We start from the raw sequence: 19,767 nt of genomic DNA, 5'->3' as shown, positions 1-19,767 counted from the left end.
TACACGAATATATATACATTTGTATTTTGAAAAAAAAAAAATATATATATATATATATTATATTTAATTTTATATATCATATATATATACATCATATAATATAAATATATATATGATACGTATGAATATATATATATATATATATATAATTATATTTTATATTTTATATTTCATATAAATATAAATATATATACATTTATCAAATAAATATTCATATATATATATATATATAAATTCAATCACCCTATATTACATTCATTAAATCTTGACATGTTCTAGATTCAACAAATTTGAACATTATAACTTAAGTTAGCTATTTTTGTGTGCGACCCTGTAGGCCTATATAAAATTGAAAGTAGGCTAATTACGTTATTAGCTCAGAAGTCACAAGTAGCCTCTAGCAAGATATTACAACTACCCAATTCACATGGAGATCGATGATTCGATGTAACTTATCATGCAACTGTGTCATATTCCTTTTGTTACACAATATTTCAGTCAAGTATGAGATATGAAATTCTCATTCTCCTTTACCTGACCGTTGCTTTCTCGATCTTTGAGTGAATTGACAGTAGCAATAGAAAAACCCTTTTCATTGTAGTATGGCCATACATTTTCTCAGTTTTACTCATCGAAAGACCCATTAGTATCTCTCACTTAATGTGAGAGATAAATTTCATCTTGACCACTCATATTCCTCTGTATGAATATCATTAAACTCAATCATAACCATTATGATCACCTCATCAAAGGTGATTGTTGACTAGGTCAAAGTTTGGTGATCATCATGTAGGAATCTATGATGATCTCAAATCAAAGGGTTTAGTGATATAGTTATATATGAGGTAAACTTATGACTTGTACTATACAGTTTTCTCATAGCGGGTCGATCTAGCACCTTGCACTCTTTCAAGTGTTTATCACTTTGATTTGTATCTTTATAATTAATCAAGGTCATATTATTCTTGTTTTATCTATGATTTCTCATAAATAACCGACCAAGGATATTTAAGACAATCACTATAGTTTGTCCAAGAATACAATTATCATATTGAACATGCAATTGATATGACAATAAAAAAATTATTAAATAATAATGTGCATAGTACAATGATTGACTCTAGGGCACAATTTTTAACATATATAAATAATTTAGTATGGTATTTTTCTTATTTATGTGCTACAATAAATAATACTTTAATGGAGTACTTGAATTGCACTACAATTCAAGATGTCATTTAATTTAAATTATTCATACAATTATATATGCACTTTGAATTTGCGAGTCACATTTGGATTAAGGTGATTAAGATTTCATGAAAGTATTAAATAAATCTAATAAAATCTTAACCATATATACAGTTTGATATTGGGTTGATTTAAACTTATCGATGGGCACGCACACTCATCTTTATTCATATTTTTTTAGTTAAAAATATAACATATTTTTAATTGAATTATATTCTTAAAAAGTTAATTAATTATCTTTAAATTAATATTAGTTTTGCCTTTGTTTAGTATGATATCTTACTTAAAGGTAAATCGCGGAGTGATTTTTTTCTTAAGGCTATTTTTTTTAAAAAAAAAAACTCATCAGTTACATATTGAAAAATTAAAACACCTTATATTTTTAACATCTAACATATAAAATGTCTTATGAGTATTTAATTTGACCCACAATGGTGTCGTAATTTACAATTCAAAGAACTTACATGCATGTAGTGATAATATTCAAAGTTATTGTTGAAAATATTTTTTTAAAATTTATTACTTTCAAAGTTTTTGATGATGACTCAACATTTATGGTGACGTTTTTAGTTTAGAAGTGGCTAATAAAGATTAATATTTATTGACATCTTGTTAATCACCTAACTGCGACTTTTTAATGCTTCAAGAGATATTTTTTCCTTATATTGTCCCTACTCAAGATTATATTAATTATGTACTATTTACTGTGGCTTAGCGCAACGACTTTTAATTTAGTGCCATACGCATCCGAAGTAAACGAGCTAGAAATTTATTCAATATAAATATACCTACTCTAGTTTCTAGAATTGTTTAAAATAAGTTGTTATTTCAAGTATTGCTGCCATCAATTTAATGTTAAAAATATATACTGCTATTTCTTTAATGAATTTGAATATTTTTTATGAACAATTGAACACACTAATAATTTTTAATTATAGACTAAGCTTTCAAAAAAAAAATCTCTTATTGACCAAAATTACATGGCAGCTGTCAGAAAATAATAATATAAATTACTCTCTTTGAACCACAATATAAAGCATTTCCTAAAAGCCTTGCTTAATCCAAGATATGGGACACCAGGTAGATTTTATATATTTTTCAATTATATATTTACTTTATTATATTTTATTCAAGTGATTAATGAAGGTGTTTTGAGAAGTCAAATATTATATTTATTTCATTTAAGAGTATGATTAGAAAAATGTGAAAAAAAATTTTAAAATTAAAATTTTAACTACCTATTTTTTAAGAAACAACATTAATTTATAGTTAGATACCATAGAGCTCTATCAATAAAGAAGTCAGCCTTTTCTCTAGCTTAGATTTGAGAGTTTATCATCATCATCATCATCATCATCATCTTCTTCTTCTTCTTCCCCAACTCTCTAATAATCAAACTTAGAGCTATTAAACCCTATAATCGAAATTATCAATCCAGTTGAGAGTAAAGTGAATTTCTACGTTGGTCAGTTAGTTCATTTATGTTTTTTTTAAGAAAAGAGTGATATTAAAAATATAATTGTGCAATCAAGAAGCGCTTGATTCAGTTAGTCGAGAGAGTTAAAATAAACTTAATTTGAAATCTTGGGTTCAAGTTCTGAGACATGCAACTATGTTATGTTGAAGACACACTTGAGGCAACAATAAGGCTGCCATTAGAAAAATGATCTCACATAATGAAGGGCTAGATTGGTTTGCACGGGATGGAATAAAAAAAAAAAATAGTTGTGTATGAGATTTGTGTTCTTCTTTTGGTTCCGTTCATGGGCTACAATAAGGGGAGGCGAGTAAATTTGGATAAAAAACTAAAATTAATATCTGCAAATAGTTTTAATGATTGTCTATAAATATATGTTCGGATTAAACTCTCATAAATTTAGATAATGACAATGTATTTGGAGAATTAAAAGTGTTGTCTAGAAAATATAATCCCCTTTTTTAAAATCATGCATAGGTTGAATGATGTAATCTTTCTTTTATACAATTCGTTTCGAGTATTGTTCAAGCCAAATAGAGCTAGTGTAAAAAAAGAAAAAATAGATGACAAAACTTTATTTGTAGTCCCTTAAGTTTTAATGAATTTAGGTGAAGGTCCCTGCAATGTTTTCATTAATGAATCGCTTACGAGGTAATAACGTGTCACTAATGTGGAAATTTCAGGAACCGGTTCCTTTGTTTTTTTTTTCCTTTTTTTTAATAATTCAAATCTTTGAACTAACAAATGGAATTAGACAATTTAACTCAACTGAACCATGATCACTAGTAAAAATTGAGGAAGCATGTGTAAATACAACTTTTTATCCTTTCCAAACAAAGCCTGTCCGGCCCCATATCATCATTGTTAAATATATATATATATATATATTGTTGCAGATGAGATGAACAACTTGATGAGGAAGCAGAAAGATGGCCATGAATGAAAATCTTCAAGCTTCTAGCTATCCCCTGTTTCCTATGCTTGTGTGTGTGTGGACATTTAAAAAAAAAAAAAAAGTTTAAAGGGACAAGAAACCATATATCCAGTTTGAATGAGTGATGTCTCATATCATTATCACAAAAGCCTAAACTCAATTATTGGACAAACCAGAGAGTTAATATCAAAAACCTCATAAAATCATACCAAAAAATAATCATATATTACTATGTCAACCATTTTTTTTCTGTACACTATAATACTTTAACAGTAATCCCAAAGTCCAGAGAGAAAAAACGCAAAAAGAAAGAGAACCCAAAAAAAGTTGTTCAGTCCTTTCAAGGATCTGATCTGCTTCTGCTTCGTATGAATACAAAACCAGAGAAAGAAGAAAGTGAAAGGAATGAGAAGAAGAAGAAGGAAAGTGAATTAATATATAAAATCATACAATTGATGAAGCAAAAAGTTGTTTTTATTAGTTGTGAGGCGTAGAATCCACAACCGAGTTGTGTCTCTTGGAGGGACCTGAAGGTGGGATGGGGATTCCTTTGGGGAAGAAATTGAAGACCAAGCCTCCCCTGGTGCTGTAGTATTGATTCTCATTTCTTTTCAGAATCTGATGGTCTGATGAGCTTTCTGATCCAGAACTGGTTGTTTTCCCTGTTCTTATTGCACCACATGAGCCACTTAGAAGAATCAAGACCATGAACAGAACCAGCACCCACATGCTGATCGATTTGCAATGAAGAAGATGCAGAGATTTAGAAGAAGAAGAAGAAGAAGAAGACGACGACGACGACGAAGCCATTGTAAGACGGGGCCTGTGCTTAATTAATTAGCTGCCTTGCATATATATGAATGAATTAGAGGTTCAAGGAAGATGGGTTTCTATTCTTATTTATTTGCTTATTTCCTGGGTCAATGTTTTTGGAGAGAGAATGAAAATCATGGGTTATATATACATACATATATACATATATATATATATATAATCTACGCCGAAAAGTTAAATAATTAATATTATTTTTTAAAAATTACGAATGTATTTTTTTTGATACATCATTTTTATAAACCCTTTCTCCCTCATGTATAATATTTTAATCTAATTATTAAAAAAATTATACAATGGTAAAATTGAAAAAAAGTAATTAATAATTTATCTTTTTATACAAAATAACTTACAAAAATGATTTATATATAGTTCAGAGAGAATATATGTGTGTAAGTTTGCATGGGAATGAGCAAAATTAAACTAAAAATTTGTCTAGTTTATTTATATTTAATTTTTTTATTTAGAAAATATCAGTCAACTCTTATTTTTAATTTCATTATTTATTTTTGCTGCTACAATAAGTTTGAATTTTTTGAAGCAATCATTTGGAAATTTAATCATCTCTAAAACTGAGTGATAATTTTAGAAAGGGATGAGATTAAGCACAAAAAGAGATAAAAGGGGGAAAATAAACAAAAGGGAAAGTGTATAAATTATAAACACAGAAAGATGACTCCAATAATAACATCTCACTTTTTTAAAATTTGCGTTACTTTCTGTCAATACATAATTATATAAATGCAAATATTCTAAAAGTTTCGCCGTCTCTAGGTAAGCGTACGTCAAGTATTTAATGTTTTTTTTTTCCTTATTAGTTACATAAAGAAAAAATTGAGAAAGGAATTAAAATTAAAAGAGAAGTATTGAGAGGCACGCCATCGAGTAAAGACTAAAGAGAAAAAAAATGTCAACTATTTTGAATAAAGAATGATAAAAAAGTACAAATATATTTGGCACCGGCTGTACACTTGGACCTCAACACACCAATTATTTTTCTTTTATGCCCATTATATTTTCTCACTTCTTGGTGTGTAAGATATTGATTCTTATATATATCTTATATTCTTCTTCTTAATTTCTAAGTCAATGAGAACGATTTTCCAGGAAAATATTTATACACTCCATACCTATGCGTGTGCAATTCAGAAAGCTGAAAATTCAATCACATGTTAGCGCGCGTGCTTGGAAAAAAATATGTAAATTAACCGACCTGTTTTTATTGAGTTGGTGTGATCCAGGTCCTATTTTTTCAAACCTAACTCTAAGAAATATAAATTAACATAAATTATAATTTCAAGTTTGATATTTATACATATGGACCAATAATTCAACAAGATTGTAATATGGGGTTTCTGACTAAAATGTGTATTAATTATTATGGACCACAAGTTGATTCTTTTCAAGTGTTCAATTGAGATATAAATTGATAGCAAAGTTGGGTACAATTTGTGGGGGAAAAGAAATGTGAGAGATCACATTTCTACATATATATGCTTTAGAAGGTTGATAATGTAGTAATATAAGTTGCCCATCCCCAAACAATATTGGTGATGCTTTCATTCATTCCAAATTTAGGCAACATGGAAGAGCCCTTTTTTGAAAGAGAGACTCTAATTATTGGCAATTTTACAGTGAAAGTGAAAGCAAACAAAATTGAAGTAGATCTATAGAAGCCACTTTGCATAGCCTCAAAGCAATTAATTAAAGAAAAAATACTCTCAAATCCCATACAAATAATCTAAATATAAAAAGTCTTATGAAATAATAAAATTATTCTATAGTCTCATGTCTTTTATTAAAGCTATCAATTTGCTATATTGAAATTGTCAACTATTATTAGATAATTGTTAGTGAAACTGTTTAGTTGATAATTAAATAGCAATAACTAACTACTATTCGTCAGTAATTGACAACTTTAATAAAAAAAAAAGGAGATTTCTAAATAATTTTGTAATTTCACTAGAATTTTTTATATTAAAATTGCTTGTATGAGAATTAATTAAGAATGAATTTCTCTTAAATAAATAGTGTTAAAATCAAACAATTTTTTTGGTATCAAATCACCCTTTACCTGAAAATCACACTAGACTCTGCTTAATTATCTAAGTTGAGTTAATAATTATTTAGCACAATTGCATGTCCAATATTTAAACTTAGGATTATTGGTTAAGTTAGTAAAATTGTTTAGCAGCTGAGTTACATGTTTGCTAGTGACCACATAATTGTTATATCATTCAAAATTTTTAGTCACAAGTACCAAAATGAGTGTAATTTTAATTTTGCACATATAGAATTAAACTGCTTTCTCTTTATGATTGAAGGGAATTTAAAAGAATTTGAAAAGCTAGTATCTTTTCGGTGAATTGCCAAATCATATAATGCATTATAAATAACAACATTATTGGGGGATAAAGATATGTGTTGGATAGATGGCCAATTATTCAAGGGGGGCATACTTTTACATGCTTGAGACACTCTTACAAGTAAGAAGCCATTCTTGTGGGGTCCGCTTATCCTTCTTGTACAATACTCCTCTTATGAATTCAACTGTACATTGACACTGATACATAGACCATTGATTAGGGATCTCATTGGCACGCATAAATTCATTTTTCTTCTATTCTATTTTTTAATTAATGCCTAGCATTATTTATTGACATCTCTCTCTTTAATTTTTTTTTAAAATTGTTCATAGATATTATTGTTATTGGACTCAATTTTATTCAAAGTATGGTCAAGTATTAAATGTGAGTATATCTTTCAATCGAAAATTCAAACTTTAGTTTGTCATGTTGTGAAGAACTAATGCCTTCTACTAAACTCGACTCCTATTAGCCTTGAATATTTAAATTCAGGGTAAGACTTATGTATTTAATTTTATATACTTAATATATCTTTACTCAATCAAATTGAGACAAATGAATTATAATGTGTTAATAATATTAATAATAAGATTTTGTCGAAGAAAAATAATTTATAAAAAATATACATGTTTTGGTTTAATTGAAAATAAGCGTTTTGAATATATAAGGCTAAATATATATAAAAAAATTTCTTAAATTTATTAGCTAGATTTCACTCCGTCCGTACGTTTTAAAATGTTTTTTTCTTTTTGGGGAAAAAATCATTTTATTTGTCTTTTTAAACTTCCAAAACACTATTTAATAATATTTTTTCTCATTTTATCGTTAGGTAGCATTTGTATGGGTGAATTTGAATTTGAATTTTACATTAAAAATATCATATTTTAAATCTTACTTTGAAAATTTATGTATTTAAAATTCTTTACTTGAATAGTTTAAAAAATTTTAAATAAATTAACTCGGGGTAAATACTATAATGGTCAGATAGTGTTCAAGTTCAAACTTTCAATTCAAATGATATGTTTTTCAAGTAAAAATATATAAAATTGACTAATAAGCATAGGTAACTAATTGAAATGGAATTAATTAATTAAGGCAAGGATCGATGAGAGATATATATTACATAGCGTAAGAAATGAAAAGGTGAAAGTCTTCAAAGGTGACAGATCTTAAACCAAAGGATTACGTGTGGTAGTTGCCTGCTCATTTGTGAGTTGGGGCGCAATTTAAGTTGAAAAATAAAAATGATTTTATATAACAGAGATTTTATTATTCAAATTAATTTGGACTAATTATTAATTAATAATGCATAGGGTGATGAGACAGGTAAACACAAGGTTTATAAAAAATTAAACCGTGTATCGTGGAAGCTGTTTGTTGAAACAATTCATTCTGATATATAATTACTTAATATTTATTTAATCAGAAAAATTAACTCTAATATGTGTGTGAGTGTGTGTGCATGTGTGATCAAATAATATAAAATATAAATATATGTGGATGAGAAGGATTGAGAGCGAATGAAGTTGGATTGCTTGAAAGAGGAGAATTGTTTGATGTTGTGGGAAGGAGGAACAGTTTAGTAATTTGGGCAAACATTCCAAAGTGAAACTGCACATGCACGCTCTCTCTCTCTCTCTCCCTCCCTCCCTCCCTCCCTCCCTCTCTCTCTCTCTCTCTCACATGCACCCCTTTGACCTGGTCAAAGAAAAAGAAAGCAACTTTTTGTAAGAAAACGGCGAAATAATGTTTATATATAAATTACTTGTCAACTTTCAATTTTAATCTTACTTCAAGTAATGGCCTTAATATGCGTTTTGGTGCAAGTAAACAAGTACTCACCCACATGTACTTTACTTACATTAACGGATAAGGGAGTTAATATATCTCTAAATAAAAAATCTCAAGTTTGAATCTTGAGTATGTAAAAAAAAAAAAAGTACTCCCTTTTATTTATCTTAAATGTAAAATCCTCTTAACTAATTTGTACAATAAAAGAATAGGTTGGTTAATTTATTTTTTTAATTAATATATGAAGAATTTATGACACTTTTTCAAAAGGTTCCCAATTATTTAATGATTAAAAATAAATTTAATGCGTAGAGATAAAAGAATGCCTCCACAAATAAGGGTATTATGAGAAAGAAAAATTTGACATGAAAGACAAGAAAAGATGAAACATTATATTTAAGTAGAAAATGAACCTTATATTTAAGACAGGAGAGAGTAACTTATGTATAGAGACCATAGATAATTAGATATAGCTAGTATGTGATAGTATATTCCCACGTCTTAAATATATTAGGTTATCACTATCATCCTCCTCAACCTCACCAAGATTAAGAAAAATAATTAAAACAATTAAAATCGTTAAATTTGTCTTAGTTAATATTCCAGAAATGCCTCCATTATATTTAAAGATTAAAAATGCTATCATTAAATTAACTATCATTAATTTGGCCAAAAAAAATTAACAATCCTTAATTAAGTTAAACAATCTCTCTCTCTCTTTCTTATTTTAAAACCTGAAATTAATAGCATAATAAAATAATTATTATTAAGTGGTAGTATTACAGGAGAAAAAAATTAATAATTAAGACATTTACCACCAGTAACTCAAGTTCCACTTATAAGGAGACTTTTTCATTGATTTGAGTCATAGATGATGATGGGATCTTTCATATACAGACCCATTAATTAGTCACAATATTTCTTTTAAAAAATGAAAGATATATGAATTCAACTATGGATCCAGATGATGAAAAGTGGTAAAATAAAAAGAATTAATCAGCCATTCTAATGTAACATGCATGCATGCACATGTAAATAAACAAATTAAATAGTACACTAATTGAAACCCTTTGAATTAAGTTGAGCACAATAGGGTTAATTAATAGTAAGCAGATAAGATTTTAGCTTTAGATTGAAGACGATGGGTGAATAAAGCTGACAAAGATTTTATTGAGGCATGTTTTCACCCAAAGAGGGCGGTTCAAGAATATTATATATATATATATATATATATATATTTGAGTTGGAGATGAATCATGAGGATTATGATTGGGATTGAAAGTGCCATGAAAACAAGGATAGATGTGATGATGAACAGTGATAAGTAGTTACAGAACACAGGTTCAGATGTAAGTTCCTGACCCCATGCATCCATTTTGGAACCACACCATCGCATCACTCTCATCGAACCATGTCAACCAGATAATGACATCTAACTATTCATATATATTATTCACAAGCCTCCTTCATGCATGCGTGCATATTATTCATCCATCAATTTCTTCATCTGTCAAAACTTGTTTTGAATATCTTACACGTGTATATATGACATGATCGATTTTCATTAGAGTAGTATAGCGACGTGTTTGAATTCACATCCCAAACGGTTAGTTCGTGATAATCAAGGAATGTGAATCAAGGGTATCTCTAACTTTTGGCTGCCAACCTGATACTGCAATAGTAATTCTACGGAATTCTTAAATACTCAATATATGCTATGATGAAAATTATACTTAAATTAACGATTTCTTTTCCTCAATAGAGGCTATCAACCTGGTTCAAAATGAACATTCTTTGAACCACCCTCTCTCAATACTATCAAAAGGATTTGAGACCTTAGTATGTGCGATTAGATTGTATCATAAGATCACACTTTTAGAGAGGTAAATTGTTGAGCTGATTGGCTTGCTCATTAGGCCTAATATAACAATTGTGACATGAGGATCTCTAATGACCAACCTAATGGGTGTGTAATAATCTTTTGTTATTTGATTGGATCTTATCTTTTGTTTCTTTCTGCACAGTGTTACTGATGGCCTTGTAATTTTTTCTTTTTAATAAAAATCACGTTGATCCAAAACATTATTTTTTCACGTTTGCGCGGAAAGCAGCCCTAAGCCTATGTTATGACCTTATCTATTCAGGGCGTGCTTGAATTTGAGGTAAAGTTAGATTTGGGTATAATTGATTTTGCAAACTTGATTTTATGTAAAATTGAGATTGGCAAAAAGCAAACACGCTTTGGTTCTTTTCTAATCATGATTTTTGGGTTTAAACGTAGGTTAGAAAATTTTGCTATTTGATTATAAAGTTCCTAATTAATTATGGTTTTAGAATGTGTGTTGTTTGATAACTATTTTAAGCAAAAAGGTGATTTGGGTTTCAAAATCATGATTTTCAGCCTCTCAATGTTCATCCAACGAGGCACTTAAACGTGAAACAATCGCGTTTTGGACGTGACATACATGCCCTAAACCTTTTTGTTTGGAAGAAATTCGTATGTGCAAAAGCATGTTTTTTTTCCCCACCCAATATCCTGGAGAGTGTGGATATTCTAAGTTCATTACCCGTCCACTTCATTTCAGACTAATCTAGATCTCTGCATAAGTTGAACCCTTAATGTGGTGGTTTTGTGGATACCATTAGCGAGACACACTTTATGTACTTAGTTGCGTGGCTGTATATCCTAAGGCTCAAACATGAAATCCCAAACTAAATTGTCTAAGCCTCTAACTGCTCAGACAAGCGCTCGGTTGGTGCAAGAGCATGAGTTGAATTCAAAGAATCAAGTGCATGCAAAATGTTTGAAGGAAACAATGTGAACAAATTAGAAAGGAACACACGGCCCATAATAGACCCATCAACACCATGATAATTATTTATGGTACATGAATAGTACAACAAACATAGGAACAATGTAGGATTGCACAAAGAACTAAATTATAACCTAACATAAAGTCTGATCTCTTTTATGAAAGGACTAGGTTAGGTAACTCGTAATCTAGTCTGGTCTAGTTATAACTCAAAAATTAATAGGACAGGACTTAGTCCATAAAATTAAGAGACTGGTCTTGTTAATTCAATACTCACTTAGGTTTTTTTCTTTATGAGAGGCAATAATCTATTTCAACCCAATAAACTCAATTAAGATAATAAAAACACTTATAATTATAGTAAATCCATAATAATTTCCAATAACAAGAAAAAAAATACTTCAATTACAATCAAAGTGATTCAGATTATTAAATTATTAGTTTGAGCGTGCAACTATACTAGGGACCAGACTTATTAAACTATTAACAGTCTTAACTTATTATTATAAATAATTAGTAATTTAATTATAATCATATAAATAAATTTAATAGGATCAAACTTGACTAAATGGTCCAAATGTCTAATCTCATATCCAATCTAATCTGAAAAAACAGTCTAGTCTTTCTAGTCTTTTTCAGTCCTAAAAGATTAGTTTTTAATAGGACCAAACAAGATCGAACATTCTCGGGTCAGACTGGGTTGAACATGATTGAAAGACTTCTGCACAGCCCTGAAACAAGGTAATGTCTTCTTCCCAATTTATAAATTATTTTTGAAGGATTCAACGTCCCAAAATACAAAGCATTTTGATAATAAAAAAAAGTTTCACTAATTATATTTTTTCTAATACTACCCTTTCCATTATATTATCTTTTTTTTTTAATATTCTTTCACAAATAGATTATCAAATGAAGAGTTATTTTATAGAATTTTATATTTTTGTCTTAAAAATGTTGTAAAATGTAGGAAAAATATGATCATTATTTCTTACTATTTTATCAAGTTTTGCTTTTAATCCTTATAGTTTTTTTAGTATTTTCAATTCTTATGGTTTCAAAAAAATTGGGTGACTTAAGTTCCTCAAGTCCTTGAAAATATTAGGAACTATAAGGATTGAAAACAATTTATAAAGATTAAAAGTAAAACTTGATAAAACTATAAAAACTAATTATTATATAGTTTTCCTAAAATGTATTTAATGAATTTTATTATTATTTATAATTTTGTCTAATATATTGGGATGGAGAGAGTACATCATATAGCAGTAAACAGTTTATGATTTCCACCACCTTTCCTAATTAATTCATGCTATAATTAATTATCAAATATTACAAGTTATAGCTAGTGTACGTGAGTCTTATCTCAAGCATTACAAAATAACGTTTCATTGGTGATGACCCCAGCTGGTTAATTACTCGCAAAAATATTTTTGACCTGGAATGAATATTTTGATTTTATTTTTTCTTGAAACTGTTCTCAATTAACTTACGAAAAATCACAATTAAAGACTTGCGAAAATCAGTAATAATAATTCAGAATCCCAAAACTTTGAAATTGAATTTCAAGACTGTGGTCCTTTTCGCAGTTTAGAAAATAATGTTTCGATTAAAACACTGTCTGCTGTAAGGGGTATTTAATTTTAGTCATAATGATAATTTGTAAACTGCATAAAAGGATCATGGTACTTTAATTTAATTTCAAATTTTTACTGTTCTCAATTATTATAATGATTACCATTGATTCTCGCAAGTTTTTATTTGTGATTTTCCCATTAACTTATAATTCCATGTGCATATTTCTCAATTTAGTTATTTGCAAATAAGATGGTCGTTAATAATAATTCATTGTATAACAGACTATGTTTGGAGGATAATTCGATAAGGGATCAAATTAGAAAGTGTCTTGTTTGTTAAGGTAATTTTGGAAGGATAATTTTACAAATTAAAGGAATAAGTTGATAAAATCTACTTCGTCCCAAATTATAAAATATTTTTAAATAAAATTTTAAATAATAATAAATTTTATTAAATACACTTAACAACCTTATTTTTTCAAAACAAAAATATAAACTTTTAAAAATACCCATTATTTAATATACTGAAAAAAGAAAGGACAAAGATTAATTGTAGAGAGAAAAAGGGTAATACTGAAATTGATGCATTTAATGAAACATTAAAATACTCAAAATGTTTTATATTTTAGAACAAAAAAACTCTTTCAAAAGTAATCTACACTTTGGGACGAAGGAAGTACTGTTGTATGTAGAAGTGCATGAGATTTGACTCTGTATTAACTAATTTGCATTTCTAGTTTCTAACTTAATGAGCATACCAAGCACCTACCCATGGAACTCAGCCAATGACAAGTTATCATAATGTCATGAAATCTTACTCGATAGAAGCTATCTTAATAGAAGCCAGAGATTGTAGGTTCGATTCTGGCGAGTGAGTTAGCAAACGAGGGTTCATGTGTGTTAGTGGTAAAGTAATTAAAAAAAAAAACATAAGGTACAACTCATTTTTTAGATTGTCATCACTTACCTATTTTGTTATGAACAAAATGAAAAACAAATCAATAATTTCATCAGTGAATAATAAACAATAAAAAATTAATGCGCCCCACTTTACTCTTATACACTATATATTGATAATTAATTTTGCTTTTTTCTAATTTTGCATTGTTATAAAAAAATCTCGAATTTCTGTGAAACTGCCCAAGGTCTGATCTAGATGCCTTTCTCTTGATGTTAGGATCAGACAAAAGTAAACGGGAAATTAAAAAATAGTAACGTCTCAAAAATTTCATTTTCATTCTAAAAAAAAAAAAATTGGTGGTATTCCTTTATGATTTCATATAAATTTTACGCTTCCGAAAGCTCTAAATATTCTGTCCGGTCAAGACAAAACGATTGTTTTTAAAATACTAAAGTGATATATTTGTATATATGAAAAACGACAATAATGAAATATTTAATCGACAATCACACTGATGAGCATAAAAAGATTTTTTGTGTTGCATCTCAGCAAATAGATAGATCAGTTCTTTGGGGGCCCAATAGAATCTACGCCTGGCATGTTGTCTATCAATCTGATTCTGCTTCTTATTTATTACCAATTTCAATGCAATGATTTGTACCAAAAAGAAAAAATTCAATGCAATGATTGATAAATAAGGCACCAAACTATGGCACAGCTCATGTAACTATTTATGGAATCAGAGCAAGTGGTCACTGCTAACTTAACAAAGTCAGCATATCTAATTAACAGCTTTAAAGGATCATAAAACTTCCGTCTAAAAGTTCCCAAGAAAAAGAAAAGAAATGAGGGTTACTGTAACGTTTAGAAGGTAATTAAATCCTATCTGACAGAATTTAGGAACACACCCATCATCATCCACAACTGTACCAGAAAAAACGCACCAGAATACGTTAGTCTCATAGCTTGAAAATCCCCAAGAGGCCATGAAATGGGAAGTCTGGTTCATATCCTCATTTATTTAGCGGCTTAGAATTTGAATCATTTTCAAGCAACTTGACCTCTTTGTGGCATGGTCTTACCCCATATGGAACTGGACTTGTTGATATTTCTCCAACTGGGTAGCAAAGGTTGGGATTGTCCCAGGCCCCAAAACGGCTACCCATTTTGCCATAAAACTGTTCAGAGAATTTAAGGTCCCCTATCAGATTGTTTCCACTTAGGTACAGAGCATTGAGGCAAGGAAGAGCTTCTAACTTTGGTGAAGGGTTTCCTGTGAGGTGGTTGTTACGTAGACCCAAAAACCTCAATCTCTTCAACTCTGATATGGATTCTGGGATCTCCCCTGTCAATCCCATGTCTGAGAGTTCCAGAATGACCAAGTTCTGAAGGTTTTCCCACTTTAGGCCACTGATGCTCCCACCAATTGGATTGTTGGACAAGGCCAATTCTTCTAAGGAATACATCTCTTGAATAGACAACACCAATCCACCTTGAAATCTGTTGTTTCTTAGGTCCATGAGGGTCAGATTCTTGAGATTAGCAAACCCGTTTAGCAGATTGCCTTCTAAGTTATTGGTGCTTGCATCAAGCTTCAATAATGAAGTTAAGCTTCCAAGGGATAATGGCAAAGGCCCAGACAGTGCATTTCTACTTAAATCCAATATCAGTAACTCACTTAAGCTGCTGAAAATATCTGGAATCTGCCCACTGCAAGAGTTCTCTGCAACAACAAGCCTCTTCAGCTTCATAAGTTTGCCTATGTCTGGTGGTATTTCCCCTCTTAAACCATTTCCTAGTAATACCAGAGACTTGAGGTTCTTGAGGAGACCAAAACTTCTAGGGATTTTCCCAATGAGACCTGGATTCGACCGAAACTCGAGTGATTCTAAGCTTCCAGAAAGTTTCTCCCAGTTTCCAGTTGGGATAGCAACTGGATGCTTGTCTCTTGATAGAAAGCAGTTGAAGAAGGATAGAGATTCTAGGTGCTTGAACTCGAACAACTGTGGCCTGAACTCCAGATTCTGGGAACAAGATAGAGAATTTTCATGGATGGGTCCAATGTTCAAGGAAGTAACATACCAAAACCCGTCAAAAAGATCACAAGAGACGCCCTGCAGTAGAATTCAGCAAGCAAAAAGTATGGTTAAATATAATTTATAATTTCTGTTCTGAATTTTTTTCCATTAAGAGCAAAGTGGCGGTCAACTGATTTTGCAGTCTTTGATAATGTATCATTGAGGAAAGAAGTTCTAAAGTGACTTTTTCTTTTCGTTTACTTTGTTTGGCTTGCTGTAGAATGCAAAACGCTGAAGTTCATCAAGTTCAAATATAAAAGTAGGGCTAGAACACAGAAGCTTGACTGTTAATTTCTGAAGGGATCAATAATGAACTAAAGTATTAAACCATATCATCAAAAATTCATAATTTTTTCCCTGAATTTCATGAATGGTGAATGTGTATATGATAATATGAAGATTCAACCAGAAAGAGGTTTGAAATGTTGAAGCCTGATTCCCAGCAGAGTGAGAAAAGGCAATTGCTTGGACGTTCACTTTTTTGTTTTTGTTTTTGTTTTGTTTCTGTTTTTTGCAGCATGGTTGTACGGTTAGGTACAGTGGGTCAAAAAAGTACCTGAATAGGAGTCCAACCACAAGGATCCGGATAGAGATCTGAGCCATTCCACCAATTGCCAACGAAACCTTGTATGGTTGAGTATAGAGCTTCAAGCTCTGTCTTCTCCATTGGAGCCACTTCAAGTTCTTCTTGTCCAGAACAAGTTGCACCCAGAAAGCAGATAATAAGGAGAGCCAAAGTCCCATGACTTAGAACACCATTGATGCTTTTCATGGTGTTGTAGTACAAGGCAAGAAAGAGTATCAAGCAAAATGAGAAACTCAAGATGAAGAAGGAGAATGAGAAGAAACCAGAATAAGTTGCTTGGCTTGAATCCAAGAGCATTTCAAGTTCGATGCATCATCACATGGCCATTTCACTTTCTAGACACAGACAGAATTAAGATGGATGAAACAGGGGACTCAATCCCTCAAAATAGAAGTGGCTATCAAGATAAATACCAACATGGGACTCTACAGAGTACTACTTTTGTTTTGAAGGACTCGAAAAGGCATCAAGAAGGAAATAAACAAGATCCTAAATTTTTGCTCAAAACTGAATAGGAAAACAAAAAAAGGAACTGGAGGCAACCCAAAAGCACAGGAGAAAACCTAACATCTTTTCCTTTTCTTCCTCCTTGTGTTTCCGGAAAAGCTAAGGAGAGGGTATATAGCAGAGAGCTAGAACACAAAACAAGATCAAAGCACAGTTCTCGAAGTCCAAAAGGACTTCATAATAGTAATGACTCTAATAAGAACAACGGAACAGTGAAACTGAGAGGCCTATAAAAATGAAAGCGAAAGCTAGGGTTGCCTTCTATATACGGCCCTGCTCTGAAATTTGCGAACACCCCTTCTGATTACCTCTCTGAAAATGAGATAATAATTGTGGAAATTTAAAGTTTAGGTGGCGAAACAAAGGGTGTGGTAGTTGAGGGGAATAATGGTTCCAGAAGAAGAGAGGGAAAAAAAGAAGAAGAAGAAGAAGCTTAAAGGGTATGAAAATGGAAGATGAAGATTGGTGAAGAGGAGGAGGGGACCATTATCCATGCAAAAGAAATGATGGTGGTGCATGAAAGACAAATGATCTGATTTTGTTCGGTAGTAAACTTTTGTGGGGTGGGGTTTTAACAGTTCTCTGAAATTTCAGCGATAAAAAGGACACAAGAGAGATCAAGCACTGTGCTTTGAAAGCTAAAGCTACCCATATTGCTCTGCTGCCTATAAGTCTGGACCATTTTCTTGTGCCCCTATGTCTTTGGCCTATTTTTTCTCAATATTTCGAACCAAATCATATACCCTGTTCCAATTTATCGGTCACATCTTATAAAATTTATTTAATTTTATTTATAAATCATGATATAATTTTTTAAATAATACTAAAAAAATATTTTTAAAGTTATCCTTTATAAAAAAATTAATATAATATTACTTTTTAAATTTATTATATAAAGACATATTCAAAATTTTACACACTTTTATTTTCTATACTTTTTTATATTGATATTGATGAGATTAATAGAGATGACTTATAAAAAAAATTAGAGTAATATTTGTGATTAAAAAAACATTTGGTGTCTTTGAAACATTTCTTTCCTTCCAAATTAACCTTTAATGAATTGTTAAATACTCCTTATTGATCTATTTATAAGGTGGCAATAGAATTTTATTCTATTTATAAATCATATTATTAATTTTTACTTCTTGCCTTTTTTTTTAAATATTGATGAGAAAAAATATGTTATTAAAATAATAAGGATAAAGTTAGAAATTTGTTAAATTTTTAAGAAAAAATTAATCATTAAATCATTAAAGTTTTAACTCACTTGTAATTCAATTTTTCAATTATGACTTGTTATAACTTAATTTTTTTAATATTTAATTAGCCTAGGATCCAATCCCTCAATTTTTGACCCGTCTATCACTCAATTTCCCAACTTTGTTAGTTCTTTTTTTTTTTATGTTAGCTTAGATCCAACATTAAAAACAAGAGAAAAGTATTTTAGAGCAAGATATAAGCATTTCTTATATCCCTCTTATTTGATAAGAATAATTTTTGTAAAAAAAATTGTAAAATAAGGACCAAATTATAAGCAAGTCAAAAGTTGAGGACTTAATTCCTACAAGTTATAGTTAAAGAATTGAATTACTATGTACGAATCATAATTAAAAAATTGAGTTACGAGTGAGTTAAAAGTTAAAAAATTAAAAAGATTAATTTTTTTAATTTGTAAACAAAGTTAATGAATTTAAAAAAATAATTTTAATTGAACATGTTAGAATTGATTTATAAGCAATACTTAAAGAGTATAATAACCCCTCATATAATTAATGTCATAATCAACCGTAAAATACTAGTATATCATTATCAAGGGTGTCTTAGGAAAAGAAATCATTAATTACTCCTAAAGTTAATACAAATCACTTGCTATATTGAAATAAAAACTCTTATAAATCTAAATCTAAAATGTCATCCATATTATGTAAAGGAGGAAATATTCAAGATTAGGTGGGAGTAAAATTTTTTGACTGCACAAAATTCAATGTGAGCCTGATTTATGAACAATACAAATTGATATACACATTGTCCTACAGCGCAGAGAACCTGTGTCGTTTGTTTCGGTCCTATTATAGGGAGTTCAATTTTTTATTATGTTTAATTTTATCCTTTTACCTAATAAATGTTGAAAATATTATTAAATATTAAAATATTTTGTTTAAAATATATGTATATTTAATAAAAATATAAAATTAAAAAATTGTTAAATTTTTAAATAAAATTTAAGATGCTCTTTAATTCACGTTAAACGTGTTGAAAGTGATTTAACATTTAATAGCATCATTGTATATTCCATGATTAGCTAAGTTAAGCACCTCTTCCTTGGCAAAATGACATTTTAGTTGTCATTTTATTATATTTAATTGTAAATAGACCTCTTGTAATCTTTATCACCAGCAAATAGCATCCTTGTTTAAAAAATAAAATTATAAATAAAAAAAAAAAAATTATTAGAAAAATATCTTCCACCCCATTTTCGTTGTCTTCAAAAATTAACAAGGGTTGATAACACTAGAAAAGATAGCAGATCAATAATAGGTTCCAAGCAACCAAGCTGATTCACATTGTACAAATAAACTTTAATCACGGAATAAAGAAAGAGAGAGAAAGCAGAGAGGGAGGGAGAGGGAGAGGGAGAGGAGATATGGTAGGCACATG

General features: G+C 29.7%; 2 protein-coding genes across 2 annotated transcripts; both read right to left on the bottom strand.

Annotated features, from left to right (window-relative positions):
* Window positions 1–3,839: 3,839 nt before the first annotated feature.
* Window positions 3,840–4,570, bottom strand: LOC129310288 (protein IDA-like). The gene has a single exon (XM_054952100.1). The coding sequence runs from the start codon at window positions 4,467–4,469 to the stop codon at window positions 4,137–4,139; it is 333 nt and encodes a 110-aa protein (XP_054808075.1). The 5' UTR covers window positions 4,470–4,570; the 3' UTR covers window positions 3,840–4,136.
* Window positions 4,571–14,622: 10,052 nt separating this feature from the next.
* On the bottom strand, window positions 14,623–17,580 carry LOC129311649 (piriformospora indica-insensitive protein 2-like). The gene is made up of 2 exons (XM_054954036.1): window positions 16,570–17,580; window positions 14,623–16,049 (listed from the first exon to the last, which is right to left on the bottom strand). Exons 1-2 carry the CDS (start codon window positions 16,894–16,896, stop codon window positions 14,949–14,951), a joined length of 1,428 nt encoding a protein of 475 aa, XP_054810011.1. The 5' UTR covers window positions 16,897–17,580; the 3' UTR covers window positions 14,623–14,948.
* Between the last annotated feature and the right edge of the window lie 2,187 nt (window positions 17,581–19,767).

This window comes from Prosopis cineraria, unplaced genomic scaffold (assembly GCF_029017545.1).
Source record: "Prosopis cineraria cultivar Desert tree isolate PC_DT_omini unplaced genomic scaffold, ASM2901754v1 PC5, whole genome shotgun sequence".
NCBI lineage: Eukaryota > Viridiplantae > Streptophyta > Magnoliopsida > Fabales > Fabaceae > Prosopis > Prosopis cineraria.
This window is presented reverse-complemented; position numbering and strand designations above follow the sequence as displayed.